Source organism: Podarcis cretensis (assembly GCF_951804945.1).
Source record: "Podarcis cretensis genome assembly, chromosome: Z".
Taxonomy (NCBI): Eukaryota; Metazoa; Chordata; class Lepidosauria; order Squamata; family Lacertidae; genus Podarcis; species Podarcis cretensis.
In genome coordinates this window covers 6,774,190-6,792,362 of record NC_137184.1, presented here as the reverse complement: position 1 = coordinate 6,792,362, position 18,173 = coordinate 6,774,190, and the positions used below count along the sequence as shown (strand labels likewise).

General features: G+C 42.1%; 1 protein-coding gene across 2 annotated transcripts in view; it reads right to left on the bottom strand.

Moving 5' to 3' along the window:
- The window catches only part of ASTN2 (astrotactin 2), a 669,461-nt gene that overhangs the window by 313,825 nt on the left and 337,463 nt on the right, over window positions 1-18,173 (bottom strand). For both annotated transcript variants that reach the window (XM_079961923.1, XM_079961924.1), the window contains exon 7: window positions 1,280-1,447. In XM_079961923.1, the coding sequence (XP_079818049.1) occupies window positions 1,280-1,447 (168 nt within the window). The remainder of the gene's footprint in view (window positions 1-1,279; window positions 1,448-18,173) is intronic.

Genomic DNA, 18,173 nt, shown 5'->3' with positions numbered 1-18,173 from the left:
AAGGGCAAGTTACACTATGGGGAGCAGGATAAGCCAAGTAAAGTCTCCAGCTTTATCTATTTAGTTTTTAGCACTGTTTTTTAAGAAGCTTTACCAGAACTAAGGCAGCTTGCCTTTCTACTCAAGTGTCCTTTGGACATTACAGCAATGGAACAGGAGCTGTTTTATCGTGGCTTCATCCCATGGTGTTCCTGAACAAGCCTTTGTACAATTTAAATTAAGTCTTTGTACAATTGTACAGGCCTCTACCATGAAGACACCATACACCTAGGACTGCGGAAAGACTGTCAAGTGATAAGGACCCATGTGTCCATTAAGCAGGTCTTTATTGTGTTGTGAGTTAGGGAAAGAAGTTTCCACTCTGCCAGTGCAACATCTAAACCAGCATCTTCATTAAGGAAGCATCCATGGCAGCTTTTTCAGAATTCATCGGGGGGACTGACAATTCAAACTCCTCTTTGCATGGGCTGTTCGCAACCTGTCTTCAAAGTGAATCTGTCCAGAGCTTCCAACTAGGAAATTTAGAAGTCGCCCAACCCCCCCTCCCCACCTTATTCACTGCTTGTAGGGGACCCCGTAGGTTTGCAAATATATCACCAAGTGAAGGACAAGGTGTCCACAACAGTGATTCATAGTACACACACAAACAAAACTCACTGCAATCAACTGAATGCAACCAACTATACCCTGGGCTCCCCAATCTCTTACATCAATGAAAACTAATAAATGAATAGATGAAGAACATATCAATGTGATGCTGACACAACCCCCCCCCCCCACACACACACTATGCAAAAGAAGGGAAAGTGTCTCCCCTCTGTCTCCCCTCTCTCTCCCCCTACATTTTTCTCTCCCTCACCCTCGCAATGCCTATGACAGCAATGTATCACACCAAATGTAACTGACCTGTAGACAGAACTATGTGAACTGAAAACAGAGGTGTTATGTGTTATGCATGAAAATCTTTCAATAAAAACATATTTTACGTGATTCATAGCACTTGTGAATAGAAGACAAAATGTCAGAAGCCTAGGAAGATTTCCCTAGACCAGCCAGAAGAAAAGAGGGTTGCAGAAACCACATGCCCCTCTTACTGCAGTGGTTCTCAAAGTAATGCCTCTCTCATTTTTATACAGTCTCTTGTGGCTCATACCATAGCTGTCAACTTTTCCCATTTCTTGCGAGGAATCCTATTCGGAATAAGGGAATTTCCCTTTAAAAAAAGGGAAAAGTTGACAGCTATGGTTCATACCATAACCCCAACCATGTTTCCACTTACCAGTCTCCTGATCACACAGCTGCTCGCATGCATCTGTAGTCCTCTGTCCACAGAGATCCCTCACCCAAGGCGACGTGGCATTGATTTGATAATAAAGAGAGAGCTTTGCCGGGTTCAGCCAGTCAGAGATGTCCAAATAACTTCCTTCACTGACAACAAAACTGCTCCCTGCAAGTGCAAGCGGTAACCACAGAAAGCAGAGCAAATGTTAGTTTGATAATAAGTCAGCAACCAGACTGTAGATCCCAAACAACATGATCCTAGGAAGATCAAATAAATAAATAATGAGCCTCTGAACATTCCTTGCGCATGGAGTGCTACTGCCACTGTAGATAATAGTGAGATGGTAGACCGGTTGTCTGAGTTGGTATGTGTTCTTCTCCCACAGACCATTCCCTGCTTTGCAGATAGAACAGGAACAAAAGAGTGACCACTGGCAGCTCCCAATTTAGTAGAAGCCAGAAAGGATTCCCCAGATGTGCAAAACTAGAAAGCTGCTTTCTAGCTGTTTTAAGGGGCTATCAGGTGGTAAAGGTATGTGTAGTTTGTAACTTCTACGCACGCTTCCTCAGAGATGCAGCAACCAGGCAGGGTGACAGGTATTAGAAAGATCTTTAGTAATAACATTGGCCAGAAACTTTTTCAAACCCTGAACTCCATACAGAGTGGGAAATTGTTTGTAGGTGGAAATTAATGAACAAAGAATATAAAAGAGTTCACAAAATAATGGGAGTTGCTATTATATCTCATTATAGAACACTATTGCCTAGAACAGTGGTTCCCAATTAGCTAATTACTGAGGACCCCATATTTTTCAAAAGCTAAGCCATGGACCCCTTACTTTTGAAAATTTTGATAACTCTATGGTAGTTACCTGTGCAAAACAATAAAATGTAGGGTAGGCCCTAATAAGCAAAGGATTTTAGAAATACTAAAAACAGACCATAAAATTTGTGATATTAAAACACAAAGAAGATTTAGGGGGGGGGGTTTAATTCACTGTGCAATTAACAAGATAAGTGAGTTCCCTGGCAGGGGATGGTGCCATGGACACTCTGAGTGTATTCTGCAGACTCCCAGGGGTCCCCGGACCCCTAACTGGGAACCACTAGCCAAGAAAATGTCCATTTATGGGCCAACAGCTTGTCTTACCTTAGTGGGGGGGGGGGGGGTTAAAGTGTCTTTCCCACATGGGCTGGTGGGAGTATGCATCTTCTAATTAGGCAAATTGATTTTCAGTTGAGCCCAATCATTTTCTTATCTAGCGTCTGAAGCCCAACATCACTTTGGGGATTTTGTGAATGCCAAGGTTCTCATTAACTCTGATTTCCAATTACATTGATTATAAGGCTGTTTTCACAATTTTGCTGCAGAGATCAGAGGTGACTGGGGCAAGGGAGAAATATTGCCATAATGCCACATTTTGCAAAAAAAATTACATCATGGAAACCACTAAAAACTGGGAAAGGATTTTTTGGAACAGCTTGAGAAGCCAGGAAAACTTTAAGAGACAAAAAAAAAGGAACTAATTGAGATGGTTAACACTGGCCCAGACCTCCAATTACCTTGAAGTTTTATGGCAGAAACCTAGGACTTAAAAAAAAATAATGGTTTTTATTTCATAAACTTTTCAGAAGCCAACCCCCACCCACCCCCACAAACTTCTGCTTTTGAATGACCAGGCTAGTTCCTGCAGATGGAATGGCCAGCTCAGATGCAGGTTAATTTGTTTTATTTAAAATATTTGACATCCCATGTCACTATCCAAGGGGCACAGCATCAACAGTACACCGGAGATGAAAAAGGGCAGAATGTAAGGAGTTGCCTATTATCCCAAACACTCTCTGAAATAATAGGGTCTTAATTGACTTTATTTTGTGCCTGCTTGCTCGCTTGCATTTATATCCCACATTGCCCGCAAGGAGCTCAATGACATACAAGGTCATCTCCACCCCACCCCCCATTTTATTCTCACAACAACACTGTGAGGTAGGTTATGCTGAAAATGTTGTGTGGCTGGCCTAAGGTCACCCAGTGAACTTCATGGCTGAGCACAGATTTGAAGCCCTGGCTTAGTCCAATATACCCACAAAACAATGCTGGTGTTCACATATAATGCTAATACAAGGTGTGTGGTTTGTTTAAACCATAAAGTGTACAAGCATAAATCTGTTTTGTTCCTCTTCTTTTCTATTCAGGTGCAACAAACCATGTGAATTGGCATGACATCTGAGCTGGCATTCATGGTTTGTTTCTCTCACCACAAACCATGATGCATTTGTCCTTGGTTTCCCGTTTGGTTATAACTGAGGAGTGAAAGGGGAATGCTTGAGCAGAGTGCACCAGAATTTGCATATTATGATTTAAACAAATAACATATGTTGGTTTAGCATTATGTGCACATATGGTAAGGAATAAGTTTCATTACCAAGATGCCATCACAGAAGAACCTGCCTTGAGCAGCCACTAGTCACAGCAACATGGCAAACAGGAGATTGTGCAAACCAGGACCTCTGAAGATTATCTAAATGAATTAGTAGGCTCAATTTTCTCCCACAATTCCCTTCTGTAGACTAGAAACATTTTATGCAATAAGAAGACTGTCTACAAAGCTTCAAACTTCATTGCAGATGTGACAGTCCCCCACTTACCTTCTTATATTTCAGTTTTTAGCCAATAAGAAAAGGAGCCCATGGATAAAATGTGTAGGGTATCCAATAATGTATCTTTCAAAACAATGAGTGTCATTCAGAAGTACTGTACAGACCTGATTATAATTGCTTTCACTAGCAAAGTACCAGTGGCAGATTGTGCCTAAGCCACCAACAGACCAAGTGATGGCTAGCACAGGAAAAAAAAAAATTGGGTGTGGTAGATAGCAAAAAGGCTTCTTCTTCAAAGAAATTGGGTGGCTGCACAGCCTCCAGCATAACTGATTCTTAGTTGTACAAGAGTTCACAGAGAGACATAGTCATTGTTTGTTTTGTTTTATTATTCCTTCCCCTCCCTCTCTCTAGTCCCACATTTATATCAAAGCATAGCTGGCTACAGCAGCTTCAGAAGTTCAAATGCCTCTTCCAGAGGTCTTCATCAAAGTTCAGTGAGCCTGTTTAAAGCTTCTACAATAAAGGCTTGAAATTTTGACTTTAAAAAATGTGTGTGGGTCCCCCCCCCGCCCCGCCAAGTAAAATCAGATGAAACAGCCCCAGACTTTGTTCTTTTCCCTTGTTAAATATCTTTAGAGCCCAAAATACTTGGCAGCATTTCCTTTTCTTCTCCGCCCCATTCTTCTCCCCGCTCCTTTAACATCCTTCAATATATATGTAATTGCACTTCCAAAAGCAACTTAAATAAAATGTTGTTTTCTTTTGTTTTCTTTAGCTTATTTACTGTGCAAAACTATTTTCTGATATTTTATTAAAAAAAAAAAAACCAAAGATTTTTCTCACTTGAGGTTCTACAAGTCCACACACTAGGTGATATGTTCCTACCATTCCAATTTAGTAGTGATTCCTGTAACACCAACTTCTGCTTTCTATTTGGCTTAGCTCCTGGCCTTCAAGACTGTCTTCCAAAGGTCATGCTCAGCTATCCCACGTAATGAGATATATTACATCAAGTGTGGGACAGGTGAAGACATGGCTGCAAAGGAACAACCAGGAAACGTTAAAATGCACTGCTTGGCAAGTATGGCTTGCATTCAGTACCTTTTAAATTTGGTGCCAAATGCAAGCTCCATTGGTACTGGATCCATTCAGGATCTCCCAGCTGAAGATTTGCAGGTCTCCCAATATTGGTGAGAGGTGATTCCCTACAGTAAATTATCCTTAACAACATTGCAACCACTGCATTTTAAGATAGACTTTAGGAATATTATTTTGTCTTTATAACCTTCCAGGATGTATTGGTGTTTTTAATGATGCTTTCATGGGTGCATTCACTCATATTATTATGGCTTTGCATGTTTTGTACTGCCTTGATATACTTCTATGATAGTGCTGATTACAAATACAATAATAAATATGTAAAGTGCAAAATTGAACCAGCTGAAGGTTCTGTATTCAAGAGCAGACCCACATTAAAGTTACTGCAATAATCAAACCTGAATGCTATCCAAAGCATTAATGTGATCTAATTTGCTCTGTACTGTGGGATTAAGCTACAGTGTAAAGAAAGAAAAGGGGGAATTTTATAGCAGTAAACTTTTTTAATTCAAAAGATAAATACTTTTTTATTTCTTACATGCTAAATGGGATGACAAGCCAATGAACCAAGTCAACAAACAGGAAGCTAATCTTTTATACTGAGTGAATTACTGTGCAATTTGCAGTCTTCAGCACACAGTTGTAGCAATCATGTACTGGAGGTTGTTTAGTTCTGAGATGTAACAAGCAACTGTTTCAGAGGGATTGGTGGGGGAGGGGAGAACTTGACACTCACAGGTGTAAACACCTGAAAAAAACAAACATAACACTGGGTCACCTCTAAAGGTGAAAGACAGAGAGATTGAGTTTGTCAAAACAAACAGTTTCAAGCAACATATTTAATTAACGCAACCAAAGTTGTTCCAAGCCGAGCATTTCTGTCTGCAGAGATCAAGAGGAAAATTAAGGGAAAGTGGGTAATAGCTGCATCAAATTTTGAGAGCATCATGGTGGAGACAGTTGTGGAGAAAAGAGATAAACAATCTTCAGATGAAACACTTAAAGTCCATCTGCACACCAATCATGGCATGGTGTTCACGAGCTAAATGAAGTCATGGCTTATTTAGCACTTTGCCATCCTGGACACAAGATACAAAACCAATGTGGCTGGATCTTACCAGCATAGCTTCCTAGTCTTTTAGGTCCAGCTTTCCACAACAGCCAATATTTCTATCATTAACTGGGTTTAAGGCCTTCTCTTCACTAAGCCTGTCCATCACCATCAGGCAGCTAGTCAGTGACCCATTCAAATATAACTTACTGGCCAGTGATCAGCTGTTTCTACCTCAATGTTTAGCAACACCAAACCTGGGCTTTTTCACTGCTCTGTCATTAATTTAGCATTTCATAGTCATGCATGATGCATATAAAACCTCAGGGCAATTACAGCCTCTCATTAGAGAACGCCAGGCTACACTCCAATCACTCTCAAGGGAGAAATAACGTTTTTACTACTTTTCTTTTTTAAAAAAATAAAATAAAATACGGCACAATTTGTTCTAACACCTGCCTCCAAACTCACTTAATCTCAGACACATATACCCTTCAAGTATATTTCTACATAGCAAGAGAGAGGCCTAAAATGGTGTGAGGCCCATCAACATATACGTAAGTCAGAGTGCAAGACTATCAGGACCATGGACAGCTCCCAGTAGGGTTTAATGCATCAGGCTGAATGTGTGTTCCAGCACCAGCCTAGAGGAAGCTGAAGATTTAAGTATTTTTGCAGAGAGAAGTAGGTCCGTGTGCAGCAAAGAAAAGGCCTTGAGGTATCCTAGAAGAAGACCGCTCAACAGTTAACAGGGTCATACAGGTGTGCTTTCCAGCACAGCCAGGATATCTCATGTGGCTCCAAAAGAGCTTGGTGTGCAGAAGGGTCCTCTTAGGTTGCAGCTGGTTTGAGGAGACATTCAAGTACGAGGTTAATGGTGCATCCTCAAGAACAGAGAAAACAGAGGCCTCATTCTCTCATTCACTGTGGAAGTCTCAGGACAACCATTGTGTTGCCCTCCAGGTTGGGCTTGAATTTTTACCAGTCCCAGACAGCATGGCCAGGAGTCTGGAATAATGAAAGTTGGGGTGCTGCATCTGGAGCTTGCTGACTGCATTCCTGTGGTGATTCAAGAACCCAGACTTATCTATCCTCAAGATCTCTGAGGGGGTGGGGGGGTCAGGGTCTTGGGTGATGAAGCTCATAAGGAAGACAGCAGCAACTTGCTACCCATGCTTGTACAGCTTCTTATTACAATGTGCAGCAAAGGCAGGCCCTTATATTTAAGTTTATCAGATCCCCCCCACACACACACACTAAAAAGCACTGGTTGGTTTCTTGGAAAACTCCCCTTCCTGGAAAAAAAAGTGTTTTAATGAAAAACCCCAAGTCTTGCACTGCCTGCACATTGACATATATTGAGGATATTATCAGGGAAATCTCACTCTTTGAATCAGGGTAGGTGGCAGCCAGGGAGAATGCCTTTTTGGTGGTGGGGCCCCACCTGTGGAATCTAGCTGGTGCCTCCTTCACTGTAAATTCTAGCACCAGGCAAGCTCATTTCTGTTTTGCATGACTTTTTAAAGACTTAAGGTAAAGGAGCGTACTGCAGTGGTACAGCATCTGCTTTGCATGCAAAAAGATCCCAGGTTTGATGCCTGGCATCTCCTGCTAGACTGTGAATGTCCTCTACCTGAACTCAGGAGAGTCACTGCCAGTCAGTGATAAGAACACTGATGGACCAACCGTCAGACCATATTCCTAAAAGCTTCTGAAACTCTTAACCCTTAATAGCCAGTTATTAATTTTCCATCCTTTACTGTTTTGTCAGTGGGGAGGTATACATTTTAGAAACAAACAAAAACTTGATGAGACAACACAATTCTAACATTACTACAGAGTTCTGAGAAATATCCACTAACCTTTACAAAGTGCATTAATATTCCAGTCCTCCCATAGTAGGACAGAATAGTGCTGATCATTTGATATTTAGCATAACTTTCCCCATCCTGGCTGATAATGATGGGAGCTGTAGCCCAACAACACCTGGTTGTAGGCTGGAGAAAGCTGCTCTAGAACAATGCTTTGATCCAGGTGTAATAGGCTTTGCAGGCATGTGCCTAAAGTGCTTTTCTTGGGGTATATTTGCCATCTCTGCCACTGCAGATGTCTATCAGCACACCTTCCCTATCCACAGTTCTGGCCTTGATGAGGGAGCCCGTTGTGGGGGTGTCTGGTTGAATCCCTTAAAAAAAAAATGTGCCTGGGGTCACGGCCCCACACAGTCTCATCCACGCTACACCACTGGCTGCACTCCTTCCTATCAGCCTCTCTCACTAACAAATTCAGCAATGCTCTTCTAGCATCTATAACATGTAGGAGGGTTGTAAAAACACTGGCCTTGCTTTAATTGGCATCGTATTTCAAGCTGCTGTTCTGCAAGGACAAACTCCCAGCCCAGCCCACTGGTGTCCTTTGCTCCAGCCCACAGCTCTCAGACACTTGCTTACTGCAATGAAACAGAAGCTTATTGCCAAGTTTAACTGAGACATATGTAATAAATTCATGGAGGATTAATCATTTGGACTGAGCAGGAATTCTCTCTCAACCTTATATCCATCCGCCCCTGCGTCTCCAATCGCAACCGTTAGCCTTATATTTCTGTTTAACAACCATGTTAGAAGATCTGCAGCCACCCCAGTGTTATTATATAATGCAGTATATTATGAGAAATGAAGGACACTTTTATCATTACTCAAAACTTTAGAAATCACAGGAGACTGAGAATCTGATTGCTTCAGTAGCCTGGGAGGGCGGGGGGGGGGGGGGTCTGCTTGCCACCAAGAAAGCTCAAGCTATGCACCCAGTGCACTAATGGCACACCGAAGGAGTGTAAGGTCAAGACATTTCCCTCTTTATTACAGCACCTGCTGTGAGTCCTGTGGGACCTGCCTCCTGCCTTCTATTGCGTGGGACCCTGGAAGTTAACTGCAGCCTTGGAAGTTGAGACAGCCAGACGAACCTTAGGTTGGGCTTTGCTGTTATGTCCCCAATTGTTCAGACTGATTTAATTTCTTTTAATTGTTTTAATACTTTTAACTGTTTTAAACTTATTTTGTAAAGGCTCTTTGTAGGATGTGCTTGGAGTGGGGGAGAGCAGGGGGTGCCCCAATTACAGTGGTTCAAGGTTGGAGAGTTGGGGCAGGCTGGTTAAGTGGTACATGGCACAGGCAGTTAGTGTCTGTTGTGTGGCAGCCCCTCCTCCAACTTGGGAAACTGTGGTTGTCATATCAGCCAGCCCTTGGGTCTTCAGCTGCTCTTGAAGAATACCAGGTCTGCTTGTAGAAAGACCTCCCTCACCTATGATCCGATTATTGATGAGGAGGCTGATCTGGCATGTATTACTGAGACCTGGGTCGGTGAACAGGGTGGAGTTGGTCTCACCCACCTGTGCCCACCTGGGTACTCAGTGCAGCATCAGGCCAGACTCAAGGCTCAGGGAGGGGGAGTTGCTGTGGTCTATAGAGATTCTCTCTCTCTCCCTCTCCCTCTCTCTCCCCCTCTCCAGGCTATCTGTTCAGTTGGAAGGGAATCTAGAGTGTGTGCTCCTGGCACTGATCAATCAGGACAGATTAGGGATTCTGCTGGTTTACCATCTGCCTCACTGCCCAGCAGTCTCCCTGACAGAGCTGGTCTTGGAGGCAATGTTGAGGACTCCCAAACTGCTCCTTCTGGGGGACTTCAGCATCCATGCTGAGGTAGCTGGCTCTGGCGTGGCTCAGGACTTTGTGGCTAATAAAAACCAGCAGGGAGGGAACAACTGGCTGGGCCAGGGAGGTGATTAATACCTCTTCACAACACTTGGTGATTCATGCCTGTTTGAAGGAGGCAGAGGTAAAACCACTCCTTAAAAAATCTTCCCTGGACTCAGAAAATCTAACTAACTAATGGCCAGCTTCTAATCTCCCTTTCCTGAGCAAGTTTCTGGAGTGGGTTTTCATGGACCAGACCAGGCACTCTTGGAAGAAACTGATTTTCTAGATCCATTTCAATCAGGGTTTACACCCGGTTTTGGCACAGAAACTGCTTTGGTCATCCTGTATGATGACCTCTGTTGGGAGAGAGACTGGTAATGTATCCCTGTTAATTATCCTTGACCTCTCAGCAGCTTTTGATACCATCAACTATGGTGTCCTGAAGTGGCTGCCTGAGTTAGGAGTGGGTGGCACCACTTTATGGTGGTTCCAGACCTACTTAGATGTACATTTCCTGAGAATGATACTTGGGGAGTGTTATTCGGCCCCATGGAGCCTTCAATGTGGGGTTCTGCTGGGTTCAACCCTATACCCTATGCTGTTCAACATTACATGAAACAGCTGGGTGGGGTTATCAGGAGGTTTGGCGTATGTTGTCAGCAAAATACTGATGAAACTCAGCTCTATTTCTCCTTATTATCTGCAGGTGAGGCAGTGGAAGTGCTGGACCAGTATCTTGCCTCAATAATGGACTGAGTGAGAACCAACAAACTGAAGCTCAATCCAGATAAGACTGAGGCATTGTTAGCAGGTGGTTCCCTAGACCGGATGCTTGTTCTTGATGGGGTTGCACTTCCTCTAAAGGAGAGGGTATATAGCGTGGGAGTACTCTTGGATCCTTTGCTGTCACTCGAAGCTCAGGTGGCCTCAGTGGCCCGGAGTGCCTTCCATCAGCTTCGGCTGGTGGCCCAGGGGCACCCCTATTTGGACAGGGATAGTCTAACTACTGTTGTCTATGCTCTGGTAACCTCAAGGTTAGATTACTGCAATGTGTCATACCTAGGGCTGCCTCTGAAGATGGTTCAGAAACTTCAGCAGATGAAGACATCAGTGGCCAGGTTGCTCACTGGATCAAGAGAATTTGAACTTATTACACCAATCCTGGTCTGACTGCACTGGTTACCAATTAATTTCCGGGCCCAAATCAAAGTGCTGGTTTTGACCTATAAAGCCTTAAATGGTTCAGGACCGCAATACCTCTTTCCATATGAACCTACCCGAGCCCTGAGATCATCTTCTGAGGCCATTCTTCGTGTGCCACTTGTGCAGGAGGTTGAAAGGGTGGCAACATGAGAATGAGCCTTTTCTGCAGTGTCTCCCCATTTGCGGAATGCTCTCCCCAGGGAAATTCACCTGGCACATTCATTATAACCTTAGGTGCCAGGCAAAAACATTCCTCTTTAACCAGGCTTTGGCTGATTGACATCCAATGCCCTTTTAAGATGTGTTGGGGGCGGGTGGGTATTGGGTTGTTTTTGTTTTTATTATGCATTTGTGTTTTTATATTGTGAATTTATGTTGTAACCGCCCTGGAATCTGCAGGTATAGGGCAGTACACAAATTTTAACAACAACAACCAAGCTTTGACTAGCCAGACAATCTAGCAGGGCTCTCTCCAGCTGCCTCCTGCAGTTTCTCCAAATTTCTGCATTCACGTATGGATTGTGCTTTTCTCATTTCAAATGGTTTTTATTTACAGCATTTTGCCAAGCATTAAAAATGCATTCTATATGTTCTTCTGACATTTAAAAAATGTAGTCTAACTCTTCTGCTCAAATATTTTATTTTATTTTGTTTACTGTGTATATCAAAATTCCTCTATGAATATGATAATAAAGAAGGAGGAGGAGGCAGAAATTTTCTAGCAGCCACAGTTAGATGAAAATTTGGAGCTGCGCAGGATATACCCTCAAATATTTCAAGATCATCTCCTGTGCATCTGCTTATCTATTTCTAGTAAGCATGCATTTTCCTCCTCCCACCTCCTGAACCCCAAAAAAACTATTAGGTGGAAGGCTAAAAACTAGAGGACCTAAAATACTTTTTAAAGATAATGTATTTTGCAGAACAGGCTACCTTTTTACTTTCCTCCCATGATCCTCCTCATTTCAAGGTACCTTCTACCCATGCCATGCTTTCCCCCTTTATCCAGGGAAGTTATTCTCTAATTCAATGACATGGTGCCACTGGTGTCAAGCCAAAACGCAGAAAATGCAATCTTCTATGCCAATAATTAAAAAAGAGGTCAGCTGCCTGTTCCAGGAAATCTTGGTTTGCCCTAATGCCACATCCAGCAGGAATGGGACCATCTGTCCTTGACATGTTGATGGAGCAGCTGCACAAACCCGGAGATGGTTCAAAGAGTAGAAAGAGGACAGAAAAACCAACAAACAAATTGACAGAACTAAGGAAATATGAGCACAGAATGAGTCCTCACAGCTGCCCCCAATCAAATAGCTTCCCCCATATTTTGCTTCTGGAGCTGGCACTCATTTCCATTTAACTGTAACCTTATGCAGTTCCCAATATTTTGTGCCAACATTGCTTCTTTCCCACTCTTTAATGTGAAAGAGGAAAGGCCCTTCCCACTCACATCATTCTGGCCTGTGATCAGGGATTTTGTGTAGCTTCAAGTCTTTTGGGTTACTAAGACACACATGATGTCTCAGATGTCATGCTACTTCCATGGCTTGTCTGCAATAAGTAGGTCACGTTCTTCATCAGAGATTGATGCATCATCCAAAATACACAAGCATGGCACATAGGTCCCAAGAGGTTTTGTGTGCATGACAATGCTTTCAAGGGGCCCAGAACCGATAGGAACACCTCTCTCACTAGGCATCTTTAGTTCTGATCAAAGTTCCAAGGGTTCATCTTCTAAACATTTGTGAGATATTAACAATTCCCTAACAGATGTGAGCCACAAAATAGAACTTCAAGAAGTCATGCATTGTGTGTCTGTAAATCTCACACTGCAGTGGAGTTTCTAGTTCTTTGGGGAACCTATTATGCAACACACACTGTAAAAATTGGGTGGAATGTGGCCCTAAAGATTGGAAACTGTAAGTAGTAATTTTATCTATTTAATGGAATGGCATCTTAAACATAAAGGACAAAATCAGGCAAGAACAGGCTTTTCACGTCATGGTTTGCACCATGGTGGCATTCAAACATCATAGTAAGTCATAACTTATTATGAATGGAAATGAGCTTAGACTCCCACCTGAGCTTGTACACTCCCTCTCCTCCAGCATGGCCATGTGGAGAAGTTCAAAAGGTTTTGCTTTCAATTTTGGTTAACTGAAAGGGTTTGCATGTAACTGAGGTTAATATTAGCTACGGTTTGCTGAAACAAGCCAGCTTCATAAATCATAGTTTGAAGTTGATTTGTTTCAAACAGACATAGTCAAGATTGAACTCAGTTGCTTGTTTGTTTACTTGGTTGGTTGGTTGATGGGGGTAATGAATAAAATAAAATGCTTCATGCAACATTGCTATTCGCTATGTAAGACTAAAAAAAGATAATGAAAGGGGGGCAAATGGTGACATTTACATAGGGTGTATGTCCCCTGTGCTAGTAGTATAATAATAGGTATAAATCTCTCCCCCCCTCCAGCCCTCAGTCTTACCATCCTCTAAATACTAAAATGTGCTCCCTCTTAGAATGGGAGAAAAGAAGCTGAAATAAAATGAAATCCAACATGTCCCCATAATATTACAATAAAAAATGGAATCACTTATAACCCAGTCCCTTTGGGAAAAAGGCAGCTGAGCAAATTATGCAAGTATTCAGAACACTTGCACAGGCCTGCCAATGAAATACCAGTAAAACAGATTAATATCCTTGGAAATGGGGAAGAAATGGGCTGTTTTCCAATTCAGACATAATGACTTTTCTAAAGAGAAAGAAGAGAGGGGACCCGGTGGAACAGCTAGCTGTAGAATGAGAATGGCATCTATAATGACACTGCAAAACATCCTTTGAAATGTGTGTATGTGTGTGTGTGAGAGAGAGAGAGTAGGGGACTTTCAATGGGGAGCAGCATCCAAGCTGCCAAGGTGAGGCTGGAAATATCAGCAGCTGTCTCCTATTCTGAAATGTTGCACTTTCTTGCCAGGGCACTGTAAGGTGTTTTCTCCCAGTGCCCTCTTCATCCTAGCTCAAGCTGAGCCAGATTGCAGTGCAATACTGGGGACAGCACTTTGTCGCTCACAAAAGCCTTGTCAAAGTTGTATGCATGAACTCTTGCTGTGTTTCAGCTGGGTTGAGTTTATGCAAACTCCTCTAGAGCCTCTCTCCTTGACAAACAGAGACACTGAGAGCTGTTTCTTTAACAGCTTCAAATCATTCTGACAGCAAACTACAGAAAACCATTTAGGGATACCATTGGGGCTAGAAGTTTTTAATAACACCCAATGAAGTGTTATTAGTTTAACTTCTTTCCCAGCACTGAATACATTAATTTAGCTTCTTAAAAGGAATTAAACAATTTGGGGCTTGAAAAATGGAGAGTAGTTTTCTCCATACTGATTGGAAATGTATTCTCTTGGGGCTTAGAAAGCAATGGGAGAGGTCAGCGGGAAAACTCCTAAATTATGTTCTCCTGGCGACATGCAGTGCATTAAAGTGGCTCAGTCCTTGGCATCTGGGATAGAAGAGACTCTATGCCTGAAATTCTGAAAAGCCACAGCCAGTGAGTGTAGACAATACAGTTGGCTTATGCTTGGTTCCAGCTGCTGTTGGAAAGGTTGGGACATATTTAAGGAGTGTATAAAAACCCATCTGGATATTGGATGATTTGTATGAACACCAACAACTGGGAAACACTGGCCTGCGAGCGCTCCAGTTGGAGAACAGCATTTACCAAAGGTGTCATGGACTCTGAAGACACTCGAACTCAGAACACAAGGGAGAAACGTGCTAAGAGGAAGGCACGCCTGGCAAATCCACACTGTGATCAACTGCTGCCCAGGAACCAGTGTCCCCACTGTGGAAGGACGTGTGGGTCCAGAATTGGCCTCCAAAGTCACTTACGAACTCATTGTTAAAACCATGTTTATGGAAGACAATCTTACTTGGCTACGAGTGATCGTCAAAGAAGAAGAAGAATGTATGTGCCAGTTTTTGAGAGAGAAATGCTACCACTGGGATCCATTGTGGAAACCAGGACCAAAGAGTCCACTCCAGTTGTCTTTCCCTTACTTCCCTCCCCCCACCTAGGATAACTACCAGCATCATAATGCCGATATACAATTATAAGGTGCAACTACATTTGGAGTACTGTGTACAGTTCTCATAACCTCAAAAAAGATAGTGTAGGGTTGGAAAAGGTTCGGGAAAGGGCAACCAAAATGATCAAGGGGGTGGATTTACTCCTATATGAAGAAAGGTTGCCGTGGTTGGGACATTTTAGTTTAGAAAAAAAAGGCAAGAGGTGACAGGAAAGAAGATTATAAAATTATGCATGGCCTGGAAAAATTGGATAGAGAAAAGTTTGTCTCCCTGTCTCATAGCACTAGAACTTGTAGGCATCCAGGGAAGCTGAATGTCGGAAGATTTTGAGCAGAAAAAAGAAAACACGTCTTCATGCAACATTCAGCCAAACTACGGCACTTGCTCCTCAAGGAGGCAGTGATGCTACCAACTTGGAAGGCTTTAAAAGAGGATTAGGCAAATTCATGGAGGAGAGGGCTATCAATAGCTACTAGCCATGATGGATATGCTCTACCTCCACAGTTGGAGGCAGCAGTACTTACAAATACCAGCTGCTAGAAAACTACAGGAAGGGAAAGTGCTCTTGTGCTCATGTTCTGCTTGCTGGTTTCCCATAGGCATCTGGTTGGCTACTGTGAGTATAGGATGATGGAGTAGATTAGTCAAAGGCCTTGGAAAATTAAGCGAATGAGGCAAAAGACATTTGAATCGGCAGATAAATGTGGAAAACTCCTATCATGGCAATTGAAGAAGAGACAGAAACTGAACACAGTCACAAGTTTGGAGGTAGATGGAAAGAACATTTCTAAACCAAATGAGATCAGCAATTGCTTTCAGAGTTATTTCAGAAGACTATACGCACAAGGGCCGGAAAACGAAAGAGAAATGGAAGAATTTCTCAAGAAATATGGATTACAAAAAATTTCGCAACAAAGTATGTTGTTCTTAAACGAGAAAATAACTGAACAAGAAATAGAGGGTGCCATTCAAAATATGCAATTGGGGAAATCTCCAGGGCCAGATGGATTAACCTCCAGATACTACAAAGCTTTGAAGGACTGGATAATACAGCCGCTTAAGGAGGTTTGTAACGAAATATTAGAGGGGAAAAGGGCACCCGAGACGTGGAAAGAAGCTTTTATTACACTTATACCAAAGACTGAGATTGACAAAAAACAGATCAAGAACTACCGCCCTATATCATTACTTAATGTGGATTACAAAATTTTTGCAGACATTTTGGCAAAAAGATTGAAGAAGGTGCTGGTGGAGGAGATTCACAAAGATCAGGCAGGCTTTCTCCCGGGTAGACATATATCTACCAATGTAAGGAATATAATTGACATTATAGAAATGTTGGCAGTGAATATTAATACAAAGGCAGTTTTAATTTTTGTGGACGCGGAGAAAGCCTTTGACAATATATCTTGGAAATTTATGAAGAAGAATCTCCATGGGATGGGGGTAGGCCAAAGGTTTGAAAATGGTATAAGTGCAATTTATTCTGAGCAAAAGGCAAAGTTAATTGTAAATAATATGGGCATGGATGAACTATTGAAAAAGGGACACGGCAGGGGGTGCCCAATATCCCCATTACTTTTTATATCGGTCCTGGAGGTTTTGTTAAATATGATTAGGGGGGACCAGCTGGTAAAAGGGATCCAGGTCGGAGCCAGACATTACAAATTGAAGGCCTTTGCAGATGACTTAGTATTGACCCTGCAAGAGCCAGACACTAGTACCAAAAGAGCTTTAGAACTAATTCAAGTATTTGGCCAGGTCGCAGGATTTAAGTTGAATAAACAAAAAACTAAGGTACTGGAAAAAAACTTAACAAATGTTGAAAGAGAGAGATTCCAAGAGGAAACTGGGTTAGTGGTGGCAAAGAGTGTAAAATACCTGGGGATCAACATGACATCTAAGAATGTAAACCTATTTAAGGATAATTATGATAAGTGCTGGACAGAGATAAAGAAAGACTTAGAAATATGGTCGAACCTGAAGCTTTCCTTGTTAGGTCGAATTGCAGTAATCAAAATGAATGTATTGCCTAGAATGTTATTTTTGTTTCAGACATTACAAATAGTTGATAAAATGGACTGTTTCAAGAAGTGGCAGAAAGATATATCTAAATTTGTCTGGCAGGGCAAAAAGCCCAGAATTAAGTTTAAGATACTTACTGATTCTAAAGAAAGAGGGGGGTTTGCCCTGCCGGACTTAAGACTGTACTATGAATCGGCAGCTTTCTGCTGGCTAAAAGACTGGCTACTTCTTGAAAATGCAGACATTCTAGATTTGGAAGGATTTGACAATAACTTTGGTTGGCATGCATATATCTGGTATGACAAGGTTAAAGTGTACAAGGGTTTTAAAAATCACATTGTTAGGAAAGCACTATACAATGTTTGGATTCGGTACAAAGATTTGTTGGAAAATAAAACTCCCAGGTGGCTTTCACCAATGGAGGCCAAGGAGGTAAAGAAACTCAATATGAGAACTAATTGGCCGAAATATTCTGAAATTTTAGAACAAGAAGGTGGTGAATTCAAATTACAAAGTTATGAGAAAATAAAGTCCAAGGTACGGGATTGGCTCCATTATTTTCAAATAATGGAGGCCTACAAACAAGACAGGAAAATTGGTTTCCAGGTGGAGAAATCGAAATTAGAAACAGAACTGTTAGAACCCAATACTAAGAATTTATCAAGAATGTATAACTTGCTGTTGAAGTGGAATACAATAGATGAGACAGTGAAGCCAGCTATGATTAGATGGGCACAGGACATAGGTCATGACATTATGTTTGTTGACTGGGAGCAGTTATGGACCACAGGTATTAAATTCACGGCATGCAATGCCTTACGAGAAAACATTATGAAAATGATTTACAGGTGGTACATGACCCCAGTCAAGCTTGCGAAGATTTATCATTTGCCCAATAATAAATGTTGGAAATGTAAAGAGACTGAAGGTACCTTCTTCCACCTTTGGTGGACCTGCCCAAAGATTAAGGCCTTCTGGGAAATGATTTATAATGAGATTAAGAAAGTACTTAAATGCACTTTTCATAAGAAACCAGAGGCATTTCTCTTGGGTATGGTCGGCCAGCTGGTGCCGAGGAAGGATAAAAAATTCTTTTTGTACGCTACTACGGCAGCAAGGATTCTCC